The sequence below is a fragment of the Eulemur rufifrons genome, chromosome 7 (assembly GCF_041146395.1).
Source record: "Eulemur rufifrons isolate Redbay chromosome 7, OSU_ERuf_1, whole genome shotgun sequence".
NCBI classification, from domain to species: Eukaryota; Metazoa; Chordata; class Mammalia; order Primates; family Lemuridae; genus Eulemur; species Eulemur rufifrons.
In genome coordinates, this window is record NC_090989.1 from 115,382,346 (window position 1) to 115,397,974 (window position 15,629).

Below are 15,629 nucleotides of genomic sequence, written 5' to 3' on the forward strand. Positions count from 1 at the left end.
GCTGGGACTACAGGTGCCCAACATCATGCCTGGCTAATTTTTTTTTTTTTTCTATTTTCAGTTGCCCAGCTAATTTTTTTTTATTTTTAGTAGAGATGGGGTCTTGCTCTTGCTCAGGCTTATCTCTAACTCATGACTTCAAGCGATCCTCCTGCGTTGGCCTCCCAGAGTGCTAGAATTACAGACATGAGCCACTGCTCCCAGCCCCATGTGTTTATTTTTAAAAAGTCAACTTCATCCCTTTAGTTACCCATGCCCAAATCCTTGGAGTTATCCTTGACTCCCCTCTTCCTCTCACTTCCCTTATCTAATTCTCTAAAGCACTATCTTTAAAATAGATCCAGAATGGGATCCATTTTTACCACTTCCACTGTTAACAACTGGTCCAAGCCATTATCTTCTCTCCCCTGGATTATTACAACAGCTTCTTAGCTGGTCTCCTTGGCCCCTTCCTTCTATTCTTCACATGATATTCCACACAACTTGAGTGATCCCACTAAAACACAAGTCAAACAATGTCATTCTTCTGCTTAAACCTCTCCAATGCCTTCCCATCTTATTCACAGTAACAGCCTTATAGTGGCCCACAAGGTCCTTTGATATCTAGCTCCTCTATGATCTTTTTGACCTTAATTCCTATGATTCACCCTCTCTCTCATTTTCTCCAGCTAAAAGAGCTTTCTCTTATCTCTTAGACACTCCAGGCATACTTCTATTTCAGGGTTTTTGTTCTGGGTGCTGTTACTGTTAGCTATTTCTGTGACACTCTTATTCCAAATAGTCACATGGCTCACTCGCTCACTATCTTGAGATCTTTGCTGAAATGTTACTTTCTCAGTGAAGCCTTCTCCGGCTAGACCTTTTAATATTTTAACTTCTTTCACTGAATCCATCATTTTCTATTCCCCGTTCCTAATTCTTTTTTGCTCATCTCATTTATAACCATACATATAATTTTCTTTTTTTATTATTGCTGTTAATTGTCTATCAGTACTAACCTATACAATCCACAAGGGCAGGGATTTTGGTATGTTTTGTTCACTGCTGTTCTCTCTAGAGCCTAGAACAGTGTCTGGCATATAGTAGGCACTGATAAAGTACCTGTTGAATGCATGACTGAATCAATGATGTATTTTGTTCTTCAGCTATCAAAGAAAAAAATATTGTAGAGCCTATGTGTGAAAATATCAGTGGGTGAAAACCAAGTCAACTTCAATATATTGAGCATTTATGTTTAAAACATCATGGAAGTTTCTTTTACATTGCCCATAAGCTGTATGAGTTAGGACATTTGATATTACATGGAAGTTGTGTATACACATCTGTGTGTAACAGGTCTTCCAAAAGTAGACAAGAGCTATTTTTTCTATAAGAATGAAATTTCAAAGATGAATTTGTTAATAATCTATTAGTATGCTTGGTATAAATTTCAGAAATCTAGAGCAATGGGTTATATAAGTAATTCAGGTGATAGCACATGTGGAATACATGGTGTTCTTTGAAGAATATTTACTAAATGCTTTTATGCCACTAGTAATAACATGATGCTTACCACTAAGGATCTTAAAGACCAGGGAAAGAGATGGACAAAAGTAATGATCACACAGTGTGCCAGATGTTACTGCTAAGGTGGCTAAAGAAACAAAGTAAGGGAATACGTGGCCAGAGGTTTAAAATAACTTCCGTAAAAAGCTGACAATCTGGGGCTTGAAGGACAACAGATTATACAGGTAAAGAAGAAAAGAAAGGAATTTCTAAGTAGAACATATGCAAAAGCATGACTGTTAAAGAACACAAGTTAAAGGAACTACAAGAACTAGCTTGGGGAAGCTACATATGGAGAATGTGTAAGATGAGGCTGGAAGAGACAATGAAGAGGCTGGAATATCAATAACTTGTTTACTTCCAGCATATAACTACGAAAACATTTACTTATAGAAGATGAATATATTACAATATAGTAATATAAAACTGTAAGTGTAAGCACTCAGGCCCATAAAAAACTGCTAAAGTAATCATAACTAATACCCAACTGAGCATCTGATATTCACTCGCTACATGTTAATTTAAACTGTATACTTAGTTGCTTACTATTGCTTGTTAGCAATGACCTAAGTGGGCATCAAAAATTTATACTTATTGGAGAAAAATCCTTAAAACTGAGAAAATTCTGTTAATTCCTTTTCCAGCAAATTGTGAAAGGGTCATATTATTTGATTCTAAGTGGTAGAAATATTTGATTCAGAATACCATTGTGTAACAGGAAGATAGAATGAAAGACTCAATGATTTAGAGCCATGTTATAGAAAATTTAGGAGGCATTCTTTCAGATACCCAAGTCACATAGTAAGTGTTGCTTCGAAGAGACTACTAACTAGCAGTCTTGGGTATCTAGGAAACAAGAAGGAAACAGGAAGTAAGCAAAAACATCTGCTGAACAACCAGAGAATGCCAAGCCCAGGTACTTTATTCATAGGCAAAAGTCTCAACATCCTCACTCAAAGCCTTTTATTCTTACGTATAATTTTAACAAACACAGAGAACTTGCATCCTCACTCAGGACATTACCAGTAAAAAATGGAGGTGGGTGATAGGGATGGGAGTAAGATGGTATATTATGGTTCACTGTTTTTTTTTTTTTTTTTTGAGACAGAGTCTCACTCTGTTGCCCAGGGCTAGAGTGAATGCTGTGGCGTCAGCCTAGCTCACAGCAACCTCAAACTCCTGGGCTTAAGTGATCCTACCGCCTCAGCCTCCTGAGTTGCTGGGACTACAGGCATGCGCCACCATGCCCAGCTAATTTTTTCTATATGTATTTTTAGTTGGCCAGACAATTTCTTTCTATTTTTAGTAGAGATGGGGTCTCGCTCTTGCTCAGGCTGGTCTTGGTTCACTGTTATTACAAGAAATTTAAGGTGACAGATTTACTTAGAGAGAGAGAGAAAAACTATATAAAGCAAACACAGGAACACAAAAGCATAGCAGTTCAAGGCATTTAGCTGGGGAGTAAAGGCTTTTAGCTGGAGTAAACATCTGCACACACCTTTAAGCAGCCCTGAAAACATCACTAAATCAGAGTACCATATAATAAGTAATATTATCAATGATAGCCCCCCAAGTCATCTAGAAAATGTAACTTACGTTCAATGAACTCTTTTTTAGAAGGCAGGGAAGCATGTAATACATTTTGGAAAAATCCATCAAAACAGTTAAAACAAAAAGCATGGATGCTTAAAACTGTAGGCTTTGGTAAATAATCTCAAAACCTCATGCCTCATTTCTCCATTGCCATTCCAACATTTTAAATTTGTTAAGGCCTGAAAACAATGTAGCTTCTAATGTGTCTACTTTATACTTTAAGTAGCCTAATCATTCTACAGAATATTATCCTCTTAAAATCACTGGATAGAACAGAGGTTCTTATCTTGAGAACTGTGTGGATGGCCTTGGGGTCTATGAAATCCTCATTTGTATATGCAGTTTTCCAGAAGTAGGGGGCCCATACCTATCTAATTCTTAAAGATTATAAATCAAAAAAGACTTCAGAATATTGGTTTAGATTAAAAAATGCTTTAAATGAGGAAAAATAACTCATTTATAGGGAATGACTAACTTATCTTAAATTAAATTTAAATGTACTGTTAATATAAAATAATTGGCACCTATGCTATACCTTGGTGAGAATATTTATATAGTAGTCAATATAATGTATAATTTCTAAAACATTCAAAATATGCTTAGCTTAAAAAAATCCTGTCTGGAAGGGCAAGTACATAGCCTATTGATCTTTAGTTATTTCAATATGTATATGCTATAACAAGTTATCTGTGTGCCTAAAAATAAAATGCATTTCGTTTCTTATATCTTACTAATATATTTGGACATATGTAGTCATTCTGGCCAAGCCGTTCCTAAGGAAGAATTAAATAAAAATTTTTTCTTATCACTCTGCTATTCAAGAATCTCTACTGAAGCACTCTACTTAACATGTGTCTAGATTCTGCTGAAAGCACCCTATGCCTGATGTTTGTGTTATCATTCCAGAGATTCTCTGCTGTCAAGAGAGAAATTCTGCAGAAATTCTCTTTAACAGATCTTTACTTAATAGATTGGATGGATTAACTGAAGCTCTCCATCTCCTCTGTAAAACATATTGCATGATGCTCATGGGGTGCTGAATGCTTGTGGTTGCTAGGCTAACTCTCTATTAAGCCTGCACTCTTCTGCTTCCACTGGTTAGGCTGTTTTGCTTATCAAGTCCATTGGGTTTATTCCCACACCAATTTATGCTAGTTTTCCATGTTGTAATTATAATTTACCTAAAATATTATGTAAAGTGACAGAGTAAGTGCCCCCTACCAAGAGCCTTATTATTTATTTGAAAATGAAGAAAATGCTTTAAAAAGCTTCTAAGGAGCAGACCCAAACCCACACAAAAAAAGATGATTTATATGGAGGTATGACAGCTGTAGAAGACTAGGGTGACTATCCTGAAAATCTAAAAGGATTCTGTAATTGGATTACTTTTCAATTTTCTAGGTTCTAGATTCACTTTAATGAAATCACCTGAAAAGTGATGCATTATGTGCATATTTACATAAGAAAGACAAAAGAGGCAATCTAATCTATAGCTCTATAGTCAAAGAAAAGATATTGGTTCTCTATCAAAAGATTGGTAAACAAATACATAAATATTTAAGATACGTATGCATCTTTTTATTTTTTAATGATTCTTACTTTGACCTTTTTGGTTAAGTGAACATATTTGGATCCTGATCACTTTTGATGAAAGGCTTTCTATTGTGTGCAATCTAGATGCTAACTTCTTCTTGCTAAAATATCAGAAACTAATGGCCTTCTGTGGATAATGCTTACGCCAAAGGAATAAACTTAAAAGGAGGGCATTTTAAGCATCGTGTCAATCTACTGAGGCAAAAATTTTACCTCTGTGGAGCTCTCAAATCACATCATACGAAGATAGCTTTTTTAAAACAAATATCAGGTCATTAAATATGAAATGTCCGATTTCAAATGAAAAGTTTAGTTTGTTATATCTCAAACAAGAATCAGTAAAATTCATCAAAGTATGCGCCTAAACTATCGAAACAGTTTTGCCATCTTAACGGTAGCTTGTTTATGCCAGCAGCAAATGAAGCCTGGAGAGTGAGTGGCGATGAAATTGCAAAGGTGTTTTCCACAGCTTCCTGAGAGCTGAATATTTTTCCTTGCAAGAAGTGGCTCAAAGCCTAGAAGAAATGGTAGTCAGTTGGTGCAAGGTCTGGTGAATACAGTAGATGACAGAGAGTTTCCAAGTCCAGCCTCTGTAGTTTCAGCAGCATTGTTTGTGCAACATGTGGTCTTGCAGAGGATTAGCCTGTCTCTATTGACCAGTCTCTACTGCTTAATCGCAAGGATCCTCATCATTTCGTTCAGTTGGTTGCAGTAGACATCGCTGTAATTGACTGACCAGGTTTCATGAAGCTGTAGTGGATAACACCAGCAATGGACCACCAAATAGACACCATTAGCTTTTTTTGATGAATATTCGATTTTGGACTGTGTTTCAGCACTTCATCTTTAACCAACCATTGTGCTAAATGCTTGCAAATTGTCAAAAAGAATCTATTTTTCATCACATGTAACAATATGGTATAGAAATGTTTCGCCTTTATGCTGTGACAGCAAGGAAAGGCAAGCTTCGAGATGATTTCTCTTCTGACACTCGTTTAATTCACGTGGTACCTGTCTATCCAGCTTTTTAAATCATGCCGATTTGTTTCAACTGGTCCAATATAGTTGGAATAGTCATGTCAAACCTTGGTGCTGATTCATGTGCAGGTTGAGATGGATTCACTTCTGCTATAGCTCTCAGTTCACCATTATCCACCTTGGCCTCAGGTTGCTCACATGGCTCATTTTCAAGATTAAAATCATCAGAATGGAACTTCTCAAAGCATCCATCTACTGTGTGTTCATTAGCCACCTCCTTTCCAAACACTTTGTTGATACTTTGAGCTATATGCACTGCACTGGTTCCATGACAGAACTCATATTTGAAAATAACAGGAATTTTTGACTTATCCATGGTTTCACAAAAATTGCTCTAAAAAAAATTTGAAAGATAATCACAAGCCAAACCATGTATTTGAAAGAATGAGGATGTACCTTCACGATAAAAATAAAACAAGTGTCAAAGTGAAATGTCAGAGATATCAACTGTCAAAGTTAGTACTTAAGGAAATTGGACATTTCATACTTAATAACCTAATAGCCCATTTGTGAAGGCAACAGTTTTCTCAGAAGGTAAATTATTAAATCTTCCATCTTGGGGGGTTGGGGTTGGCCAACAGCCTATGATGACTCTGCTAATTATATAAGGATCATCACAATCTATGTTATGACTGTGGGCATTTTTGGCTGATATTTTCCAGCAAACCATGGAAATATTCTCATTTATTAGGTATTGAATCTTAATAATTTGGCTCTGAGAGTTAAAGAAACTTCCAAGTTCTAAGAGGTTTAACTGTTGCTCCTTACATACTGATTGTAAAATAGCAGAGATTTACCAGGGATTTTTAGAAAACAGCACACTGAAGGAACACCATTTTTAGCAAGACAAGAAATGTGAGAAAAATGTTATTACATAGTGTCACTAGTCATATATTTATTTCATTATTAGTGTGTACGTATCACTGTGAGAAAATATAAACTACAATAATATTAGTGAAAGGATTCACTGGAGTTGCATTAAGAAGCAAAAAAATCTTCACCAAAGACTAGGAAAAACCCCACAATAAAGCATAAACACAACTACCTGGCTGTTTGTGGTAGGTGAGCTCTCTGCTTGTTAAGCAGAACCATCGTTTCTTGAAATTCTTTTTTCCAATCCGAGTTCTTCCCTGAGCTCTTTTATACATTTCACTGCCAAAACAACAGATGTAAGCATTTAGCTACAAAAATTAAAATAGTTAATCTAAAACAAAGAATTGCCCTTTGATTTTAAATGACATGAATAGTTGTGTAAGATTATATTAAATATATGAAAATATCTTTGCCATCTATGACTCTTGCATTTATTTTGGCCATACTAAGGCAATAAAGTTTTAATTTAATATTCTCATTTGTGCTATACAGAACAAAAAAGGGCCACATGAGTGATTCCCTCTCTTAACTTCCAAAAATAACCACTTTACTTTAAGACTGAATAGTGCTATTACTTTTTCAAAGCACTCTCATACCTACAATCTTACTATAATTGCAAAACATTTTTAACTCTGGGTCTGTATGGCCAGGGAGTCATGCCCAAAGTTTGTAGGATAGTGAGGGTGACTTATCTGACTGATGTCTTAGGCAGTTCTAGCACAGAACACAAACCCAGATCTCCTTACTCTCAGACTCGTGCTTTTTGTACTTACTTAATGTCTATACTGAAACATGATTTTGATTTCTAATTTCATTAAATTACCCTTCTTTCAGGTGCACAGGCTCACTCGTACCACCGGACTCTTTAGTTTCAGTAGATGAAATTTCATCCAAGAACTAAATAGGGAAATGGGCAAATATTACACTGTGCGATAAGGTACATTATGAAAAATTTAGTTTATCTTACATGTCATTGATTATATTGTGAAATTATTCAATATTAAAAAATAGACATAATAGTAATTTATAAAACAAAACACATATTTAATTGTAGAAGTCCCTAATTTACAAATGACAGGTGTATTCTAAAAACCTTATTCTTAAGTTATTTAAAACCCAAAATATATTTCCCTATAGAAATAAATCAAACCAAAAGTTCTTAACTGCAACTGTGAAATACATAAAGCTTTGAATATAGACAGTTTTTTTTTTTTTAATCTTTGATTCATAGTAAACTCATTTGGGGATATAACTTAACCTGAACTGGTGTAAGGCTATTTATAGTATGAATTTATCTTACTTAGTGTGAGTATTCACATATTAATACTATGCTACATAAAAATTAATGTATTTGATTATGGGATGCTACCCTAGGCTCCACTGGGGCTGCTACATATAGTATATACCGATTACCATTTGAGAGTTTGAAAAACTGAATTCTGAAATACTTCTGGTCCCTAAGATTTTACATATAGGATTATGAACCTTTACCGTAGGTCAAGGATCACCAAACTATGGCCTAGTGGACCAAATTTGACCTGCAACCTGTTTTTCTAAGAATATAGGTTCAGCATCCCAAATCCGAAAATCCCAAATGCTCCAAAATCCAAAACTTTTTGAGTGCCAACTTAACGTTCAAAGGAAACGCTCACTGGAGTGTTTCGAATTTTGGATTTTCACATCAGGGATGTTCAACTAGTAAGAACATATTATAATGAAAATATTCAAAAATCTGAAAAAACTTGAAATCTAAAACTCTTCTGGTTCCAAGTATTTTGGATAAGGGATACTCAACCTGTAGTTACATTTTTAAAGGGTTACAAAAACAAAGAAGAATATGTGGCAGAGACCGTATGTGATCAGCAAAGCCTAAAATACTTTCTCACTGGCCCTTTACAGAAAAGAGTTTCCTGACTTCTACTACACATAACTGATTTTAGCCCTGAAAGATGGTCTTTACAGTTATAAATGAAATGTGAGTGGGTTCTTTGAGATAACCTGGAAATCAAATTACCATTTATAAACTTCCTACGGAGAATGTGGGAATGTGGTAGCTTAATAAAATTTGGAGCATCCATCTTTAGTAATGGCAAGTCACCCAGGGAAGGGCATTTCACTTCATAAATATGCTACCCTCGCTGGGTGTGGTGGCTCAGCCTATAATCCCAGTACTTTGGGAGGCTGCGGTGAGATGATCACTTGAGACCAGGAGTTCAAGACCAGTCTGGGCAACATAGCAAGATCTAGTCTCTACCAAAAAAAGAAAAGAAAAAAATGCTACCATGACTGGTCAATGGCTTCCTAGCATGTAGCTATCTCTTCATGGGAAAGGGAAATTAGCAGTTCAAGGAATAATTCTTGTTCTTAGAGAAGAAACCTATTTTGCCCCCTAAATGAACTATCCATTTGTTTAGTTCATTAGTTGGATATTACAAACTCAGAGAAGGTCTGAATTTCCTTGCCTTTTCCTTTATACTTTTCTATGTTGTTCTGCTTAGGACTTAAAAACAAAGCACATTCCAGTAAGGATGATATTGAGGCTTCAGTGGAGATGTAAAGTAGAATTTGTAGGGACAATTCTCCTAGACTGGCTATAGGTTGCCCACCAGAGCCCATACTTGTGGGGTTTTCAAATGGAATATTTACTTCTAGTTTGCTGGAAGGAAATCTTGGTAAGTGAAAAAACAAGAACAAAGTTCCTTTTGCATTATATGTGGATGATGCAAGTACAAATACCTAAGCTAAAGGAACTAAGTAAGTGTCCTATCACATCTTCAGTTCTCACAGATGGACCATCCACTAATGGAAAGTAACAGAGTTATTTGAATATTTCATTTCTTAGTATTTACCTGATGCCATCTGATTGATTTAACAAATATTTATAAATTTATTTATAATTATTTATCATAATTTTAAGGAACTATGGGATAAATACAGACATATAAAGTAAAATAAAACACATTAATTAAGATGGACTACAGACAGAGTGACTGTTGGTCCCAGTTTGCTCACAACCATTCCTGACAGGACCATGCCTATTGTCCCACAATAATCATTCATAGTCAAAGTGTCCTGATTTAGACACCAAATTATAGGGTCACCCTTTTTATAGAACTATTCAGGTTATCCTTCCTAAACTCTATGGGGAATAGTATACAATTCGGAGTTATAAACTGTTTTCTTTAGGAGTGATGGTCAATGTCACTAGTAAAAGTGTCAATATGAAATGAGAAATTTGGCTTCATAAGCTTTTACAATTTATAGCACTCCACAAATCCAGATTTAACTCATAAAAAATAAATAAAACTAGGATATTAGGGCAAAATATTCTATGCCAGCTTAGGATTCTAGAATCAAATCTGAGACAGGAGGCATACTCTGGTAACAGTCCATTAGAATGTGAGTGGGTGACTCAGGGTAGATCAGGAACAGACTAAACTCCTGGCACCCTTAAATCCTCTCTCTGCTGACATTATCAACTCTACACATTCTATAAGGAAAAAAAAAGTCAGATGCTATCATAGCCTAGGTCATAAAACATGGAAAAACAACCCAAAACAAAAGACAGTACATCATAATCTTGCCAACAAAAGTCTGCCTACACGGTCCCACAAATGGTTCAACAATGTCCTAAAAATAAAAGGGCAGCTTTTTCTTTGCCTATTCTTTTCAAAGACTTTTTCTTCAAAAGCCTTCAATGGTTGCCTTAAAAAAATTTGGTTGAAAGTGCAATATTCTAGATGAAAAAAATTCCAATGGACTTTAACTTTTTAAATCATTTTCATCTACTGAGTCCCTATAAAAGTATTTTTTTAAAAGTCCAAATATATATCTTAACAAAATATACCTTTGGCAATTAACTGCTGATCATGCTACAGAAATGGAATGAAGTCTTTAAAATTTGGCTTTGCTAATTTGGATTCATTAAGTTAGGATTGTGATAAATAAGATATAGTACTTTCTTCAAGCCTAGTTTAGATGTACTTCAAAACAACTTTTCTTTACAAGTTTTCAGGGTTTTACAATAATGTTACATTTTGTTTAGATGATTCAGGACTATAGACTCCAGAAATTAAAGATCCTTTCAAAACATTTTCAACTTCTAAGCACAGTAATTTTTGTGTGTTGTAGATCTAAGGTTAGGATATTATATACTGGAGGCTTTTGTACATTTTAATTTACAGTAACTTTCCTCAGGTTACTACCATAAATTTATATGGCTAGTGCCCACTACACATCAGGTACCATATTAAGCCTTTACCTCTAGACCAGGAGGAGTTCTCAACCAGAGGCAATTTTGTCCCTCTGAGAGCATTTGGCAATGTCTGGAGGCATTTTGGCTGTCAAACACTACTGGCATTTAATGGGTAGAAGCCAGGGATGGTGCTAAATGTTATACAATGCACAGGCTAGCCCCTCACAATCAAGAATTATCCAGCCTAAAATGTCAATAGGGATGCTCTGAGAAATCCTAATCCTAGACATTTGTAATGGTGTTACAAAAATACTGGCAAAAGTAGCTGTTGCTAAAACTTGTTTAGGTATTTTTGCAGCTGAAAAACATAGCTTGTGTAAGAGGAAAAAGGGAGTCTTTTTGATGGACAGTTTAAACATTATTGTTTTTTTAAACTGGGGACTCCTAGGAATAATATGAAATGTTATTTCCACCCTGCTGTATGACAACAAAAGTTAACATTTCCAGAATAAAACAATCATACCTTTTTAACTGCTATAATATATCCTTCTTCTTGAAACATTTTGAAAAATTCACACATGAATGTCTCTTTGAAACTTGACTAAGAAAAAACAAACACAGGATTTATATGTGTTAAATAGAGAAGTAAGAATATAATGAACTGTATTTTTAAGTTGAGGATTAAGTCCTAAAAGGATTCAATATTTCCAGAGAGTTATAGGCTTAGAGCTTCTGAAGACTTCTTTCAAAGCTGTTAGATGATTATGGCATAGACAAACCGATAAATAGGTCACTCCTTCATCTTCTTACTAGAGTGGCTCCCCCTCTTAGGTTTATCAGTTTAAATGAAACTCCTCTTTAATAGGTGACTAGGATGCAATATGTACCTAAAAGATAGCTATTGTGTCTGTATATATGTATTGTTCAGTATTGTTTTGTTTTTAATTTGGAAGAAGGTAAGTGAAGAAGAAAGAACCATAGGATATAACAACATTTATAAGTGTGAAAACAAAATAAAAGATGTAAAGGCTTACCTTGCTTTTGGATAGACTTCCCCAGCTTCCCAAAGTTTGAATGGTTTTTGAGATGAGAGTTAATGTTCTAATTGTCTGTGCATCCTAAAGAATGTAAAAAAGACCAAAACTCCTGTTAAGTTTTCAAGAAATATAATTTGTATAAAAAGTAGAATAGAGTGAATGGGCTACATCGCTCTAAAACAGTGACTCAAAAATGTTCATTCAAACTACCAATATACTTAAAATCTGGCTAAGGCTGGGTAAAACTCACTGGACTAAGGAATTAAGAGACTAAAGAAACCATATGTAATTGACAATTCCTCCCAAAGTAATTTTATTTAATGATGTCTTACTTTTTAAAGCCACAATTTGATCAATATTACAGATAAATAAGTTGCTTAGTACAGTATCGTAAGTTGGATTACCTAACAAATTATATTCACTTTTGGGATGTCAAAAGCATCTACCTTTTTCTACCTTATAACTTAAAATGTCAATTTTAAGTTTCCCAAATTTTATGTGTTCAACTTATCTCCAAGCATATTCAATACTTTATATGGCTTGTGCAATCAACTCTTGTCACCATGGAAGCAAAGACCCAAATGTATCTTAGGAAATGAGAAGTCACCCAGTTCATATAGACTCTTACGGGGGGCAACTATTTGGGTCTATTATCCCTGGTGTTTTCAGGCCTGTCTACCTGAAATAAGTAAATGTAAATAAAATTGACTAAATAGTGTTCCTTCATGAGCCTTTGTTCCTTCTTCTTCTTTTTTTTTTGGTTAATTGAGGTATAATTTCCATATAGTGAAATGAACAGGTCTTAAATGTATATAGCCTGTTGAGTTCCCACCAATCCATACATCTGTGTAAACAAAGCCTTTATCAAGACACAGACCATTTTTCTTTGTTTTAGGGATTCAAGTAAACAATATCTTCTATATAAAGACATACTCAGAAAAACTGAGATACAAAAAGCTTTAGTTTAGTTTTTGGTAGACATTCCTTAGTATTTTAGTATCCCCACATTGAAAACAGGTAATGAAGGTGAAGGGGAAGAGATGATCAGGACAATAGGCAATCTGGAAAAGAAGGAATATCTGGGATATGATCATTATGATAATACTTATGGAACAGTTACACACCTAAATTAAAATTATTCAGAAAATATTTTAGCTAGGACCTCCAGGATTTCGTTGTATCTATAAAAGGTCCCTAAAATTCTCTGCCTTTGAAGAAAATAGAATTTTTAAAAATGTCCTAGTAAACTGAATTTCACCAAGATTTCCCTGTTCAAATTTTATTTTAAATTTAGTGTTTCAGGTCACTACTTTAAAACAAAAAAGAACAAAGCATATTTTATACAATTTCCGCACATCAGAGGTTTGTTTACATGGCCCTGACTACTATCTGACAATCACGTCATTCAGATACTGTTGATTTCCTGGTGTAATCTATATATAAGCTGTACTAAATTTTCTCCTGCTACCATCTGCCACCATAATTTTTCATTGGTGACCTTGTCTTTCATGGATGACCAGGACCTTAGTTATAAGGCAGCCTGGCACCGGTACTTAGTGGATATTATATAATATTTATTAAATTCAACTGAAATATTCAATTTCTCACCTCAAAATAACCTGGTATACATTCACATGTCCTATTTTCTCTTTATATTAAACAGCATATGAAATTGCTATTATTTGGCTATTTTTGATCAAAATAAAACAATTTCATGTGATCCATATGATTCAACATATATTTCCAAGGAACAGCTTATTCTTTTTTCCAAGGCTAACTCCATTACTTTTTCTCTTGAAGATACTCTTTCTGCTGGGTGCAGTGGCTCACACCTGTAATCCCAGCTACGCAGGAGGCTGAGGTGGGAGGATCACAAGAGGCAAGGAGTTTGAGATCAGCCTGGGCAACATAACGAAACCCTGTGTCCATACCTGCGCCCCTGGCCAAAAAAATTAGTTGCTGTGGTGTTGCAAGCCTATAGTCCTAGCTACTCAGGAGGCTGAGACAGGAGGATTGTTTGAGCCCAGGAGTTTGAGGCTGCAGTGAGCTATGACTGTGCCACTCTACTCCAGCCTAGGCAACAGAAAGAGATCCCATCTCTTTAAAAAAAAAATCCAAAAAACAAAAAAAACAGAAAGACACTCTTTCTGAATCCTTCAGGGTATCAATCTGGCATTTGTAAGCCCCCCTCCTCTCTTTAATTTCTCCCTTTCTGCTGGTCTCTTCCCCTCCATTCATAGGTTTTCCCAGTTAGGAAAGACTCATCATGTGACAAGCTCCCTTTCTGAGCTACCACCTTTCATTCATCGAACAGTTACTGAGTATCTACCCGTCCTAGAAGCTGTGCCATGTGCTTGGGATACACAAACCTGAAAAAGATCCAGCCTTTCTCTTAAGGTATCAATAATCCACATGTAAAGATTATAAACAGATGATTATAAAACAGTATGACAAATGCCATGACAGAGAGCCACAGGATGATACAGGCACATGTAAGAGAGGCACGTAACAAACTAATGGGTTAGAGAAGTCTGCCTTGGCTGGGTCTTAAAAGGAGTTATCAGAGAATGGGGGACAGAATGTCAATGTTAACATAATCCATATTTTAAGATTAGTGTTTTCTAAAAATTTATTCATTCATATATGTATGTGTGCACATGTGTACATGCTTGAATTTGCCCATGTCTTTTTGCAGCAGGGCAAGCTCACTTTTGATATATTTCCTAGGTAAAATTGCATTTAACTACTTATTCTTTAATCTTCTGCAATCTGATTTTCTTCTCTTCTACTCTACTAAAACTGGTTTCTCAAAATTCAAAGAACATCTAAATATAAAACTGAACAACCTTTAATCAGTTCTCTTCCCCAACGGCTCTGCAACTTTCCATACTGGTCTTGACAATGTTATCACCTCCAGGTCACTGGGATCATTCCCTGCTTTCAGTTTCTTTGGTACTAATGCCAAAGAACAATACTAATATTTGGTACTAATCATGTGCTAATTTTTCTTTTATTTTTTTTCAATGTAATCAGGTACTAGTTTTAGATTTATGTATGTAGTTCTAGATTTATGTATGCAGTATTTTTTAGATTGTGCATCTTACGTGTTTGTCCCATTTCCCCAATTAGATTGAAAGGTTCTTAAAAAGTAGGAATAAAAGCAAACAAAATTACATGACAGTTTTGAAGTAGTCCTTCTGGTATACTGACTGGAAAACAGTGACCTCAAATGCAGTTTGTGGTTAGAAGGATTTTATTTCAACATCTATTACAGGAATATGCAAATCCTAGTCTGAAAACAAAGCAAAGTCACAAGTTGAGAGGTAGGAGTTCTGTTTATGTCGAGAATGCTGCTACCAAACTTTCATTGCTCCAGAGTTCTGTACAGCTTTAGTAACACAGCAACAGAAAAGACAGCCTTGTGAACAAAAAGGACACCGACCCACTCTCTGCTGTGGCTACTCACACACCATTTATCCTTTGGCAAGAAAGAGTGTGCTGCTGCCACTGCAACATGGTTCTACTCAGTTCTCACAAAGTTAAATGAGTGGCAATGGTATGCAGCTGTCCAGAAGGATGAGCAGGCATTCAGAAACCAGTTTAAAATTCATGTGTCTTCCCTACACTACATTATTCAATGAGCAACTCTTTTTGACAGCGAGTTTCCTTAGGAAGTATCTTACTCATTACTGAATCTCTGGTGCTGAGCATAATGTTTTGATACATTATAGGTACCTGAACATTTGCCTGTGTAA

At 35.3% G+C, this 15,629-nt stretch overlaps 1 protein-coding gene across 3 annotated transcripts in view; it reads right to left on the minus strand.

Annotated features, from left to right (window-relative positions):
• RASA2 (RAS p21 protein activator 2) overlaps positions 1 to 15,629 on the minus strand; it is a 114,976-nt gene that overhangs the window by 17,559 nt on the left and 81,788 nt on the right. Inside the window, exons 16-20 of one of the 3 annotated variants that reach the window (XM_069473152.1) lie at positions 11,872 to 11,955; positions 11,361 to 11,438; positions 7,466 to 7,539; positions 6,815 to 6,921; positions 3,142 to 3,153 (exon numbers count right to left, since the gene is read on the minus strand). In XM_069473152.1, the coding sequence (XP_069329253.1) occupies positions 3,142 to 3,153; positions 6,815 to 6,921; positions 7,466 to 7,539; positions 11,361 to 11,438; positions 11,872 to 11,955 (355 nt within the window). Of the gene's footprint in view, positions 1 to 3,141; positions 3,154 to 6,811; positions 6,922 to 7,465; positions 7,540 to 11,360; positions 11,439 to 11,871; positions 11,956 to 15,629 lie in introns of all 3 variants that reach the window. The other 2 variants (XM_069473154.1, XM_069473153.1) reach the window with 2 other exon arrangements.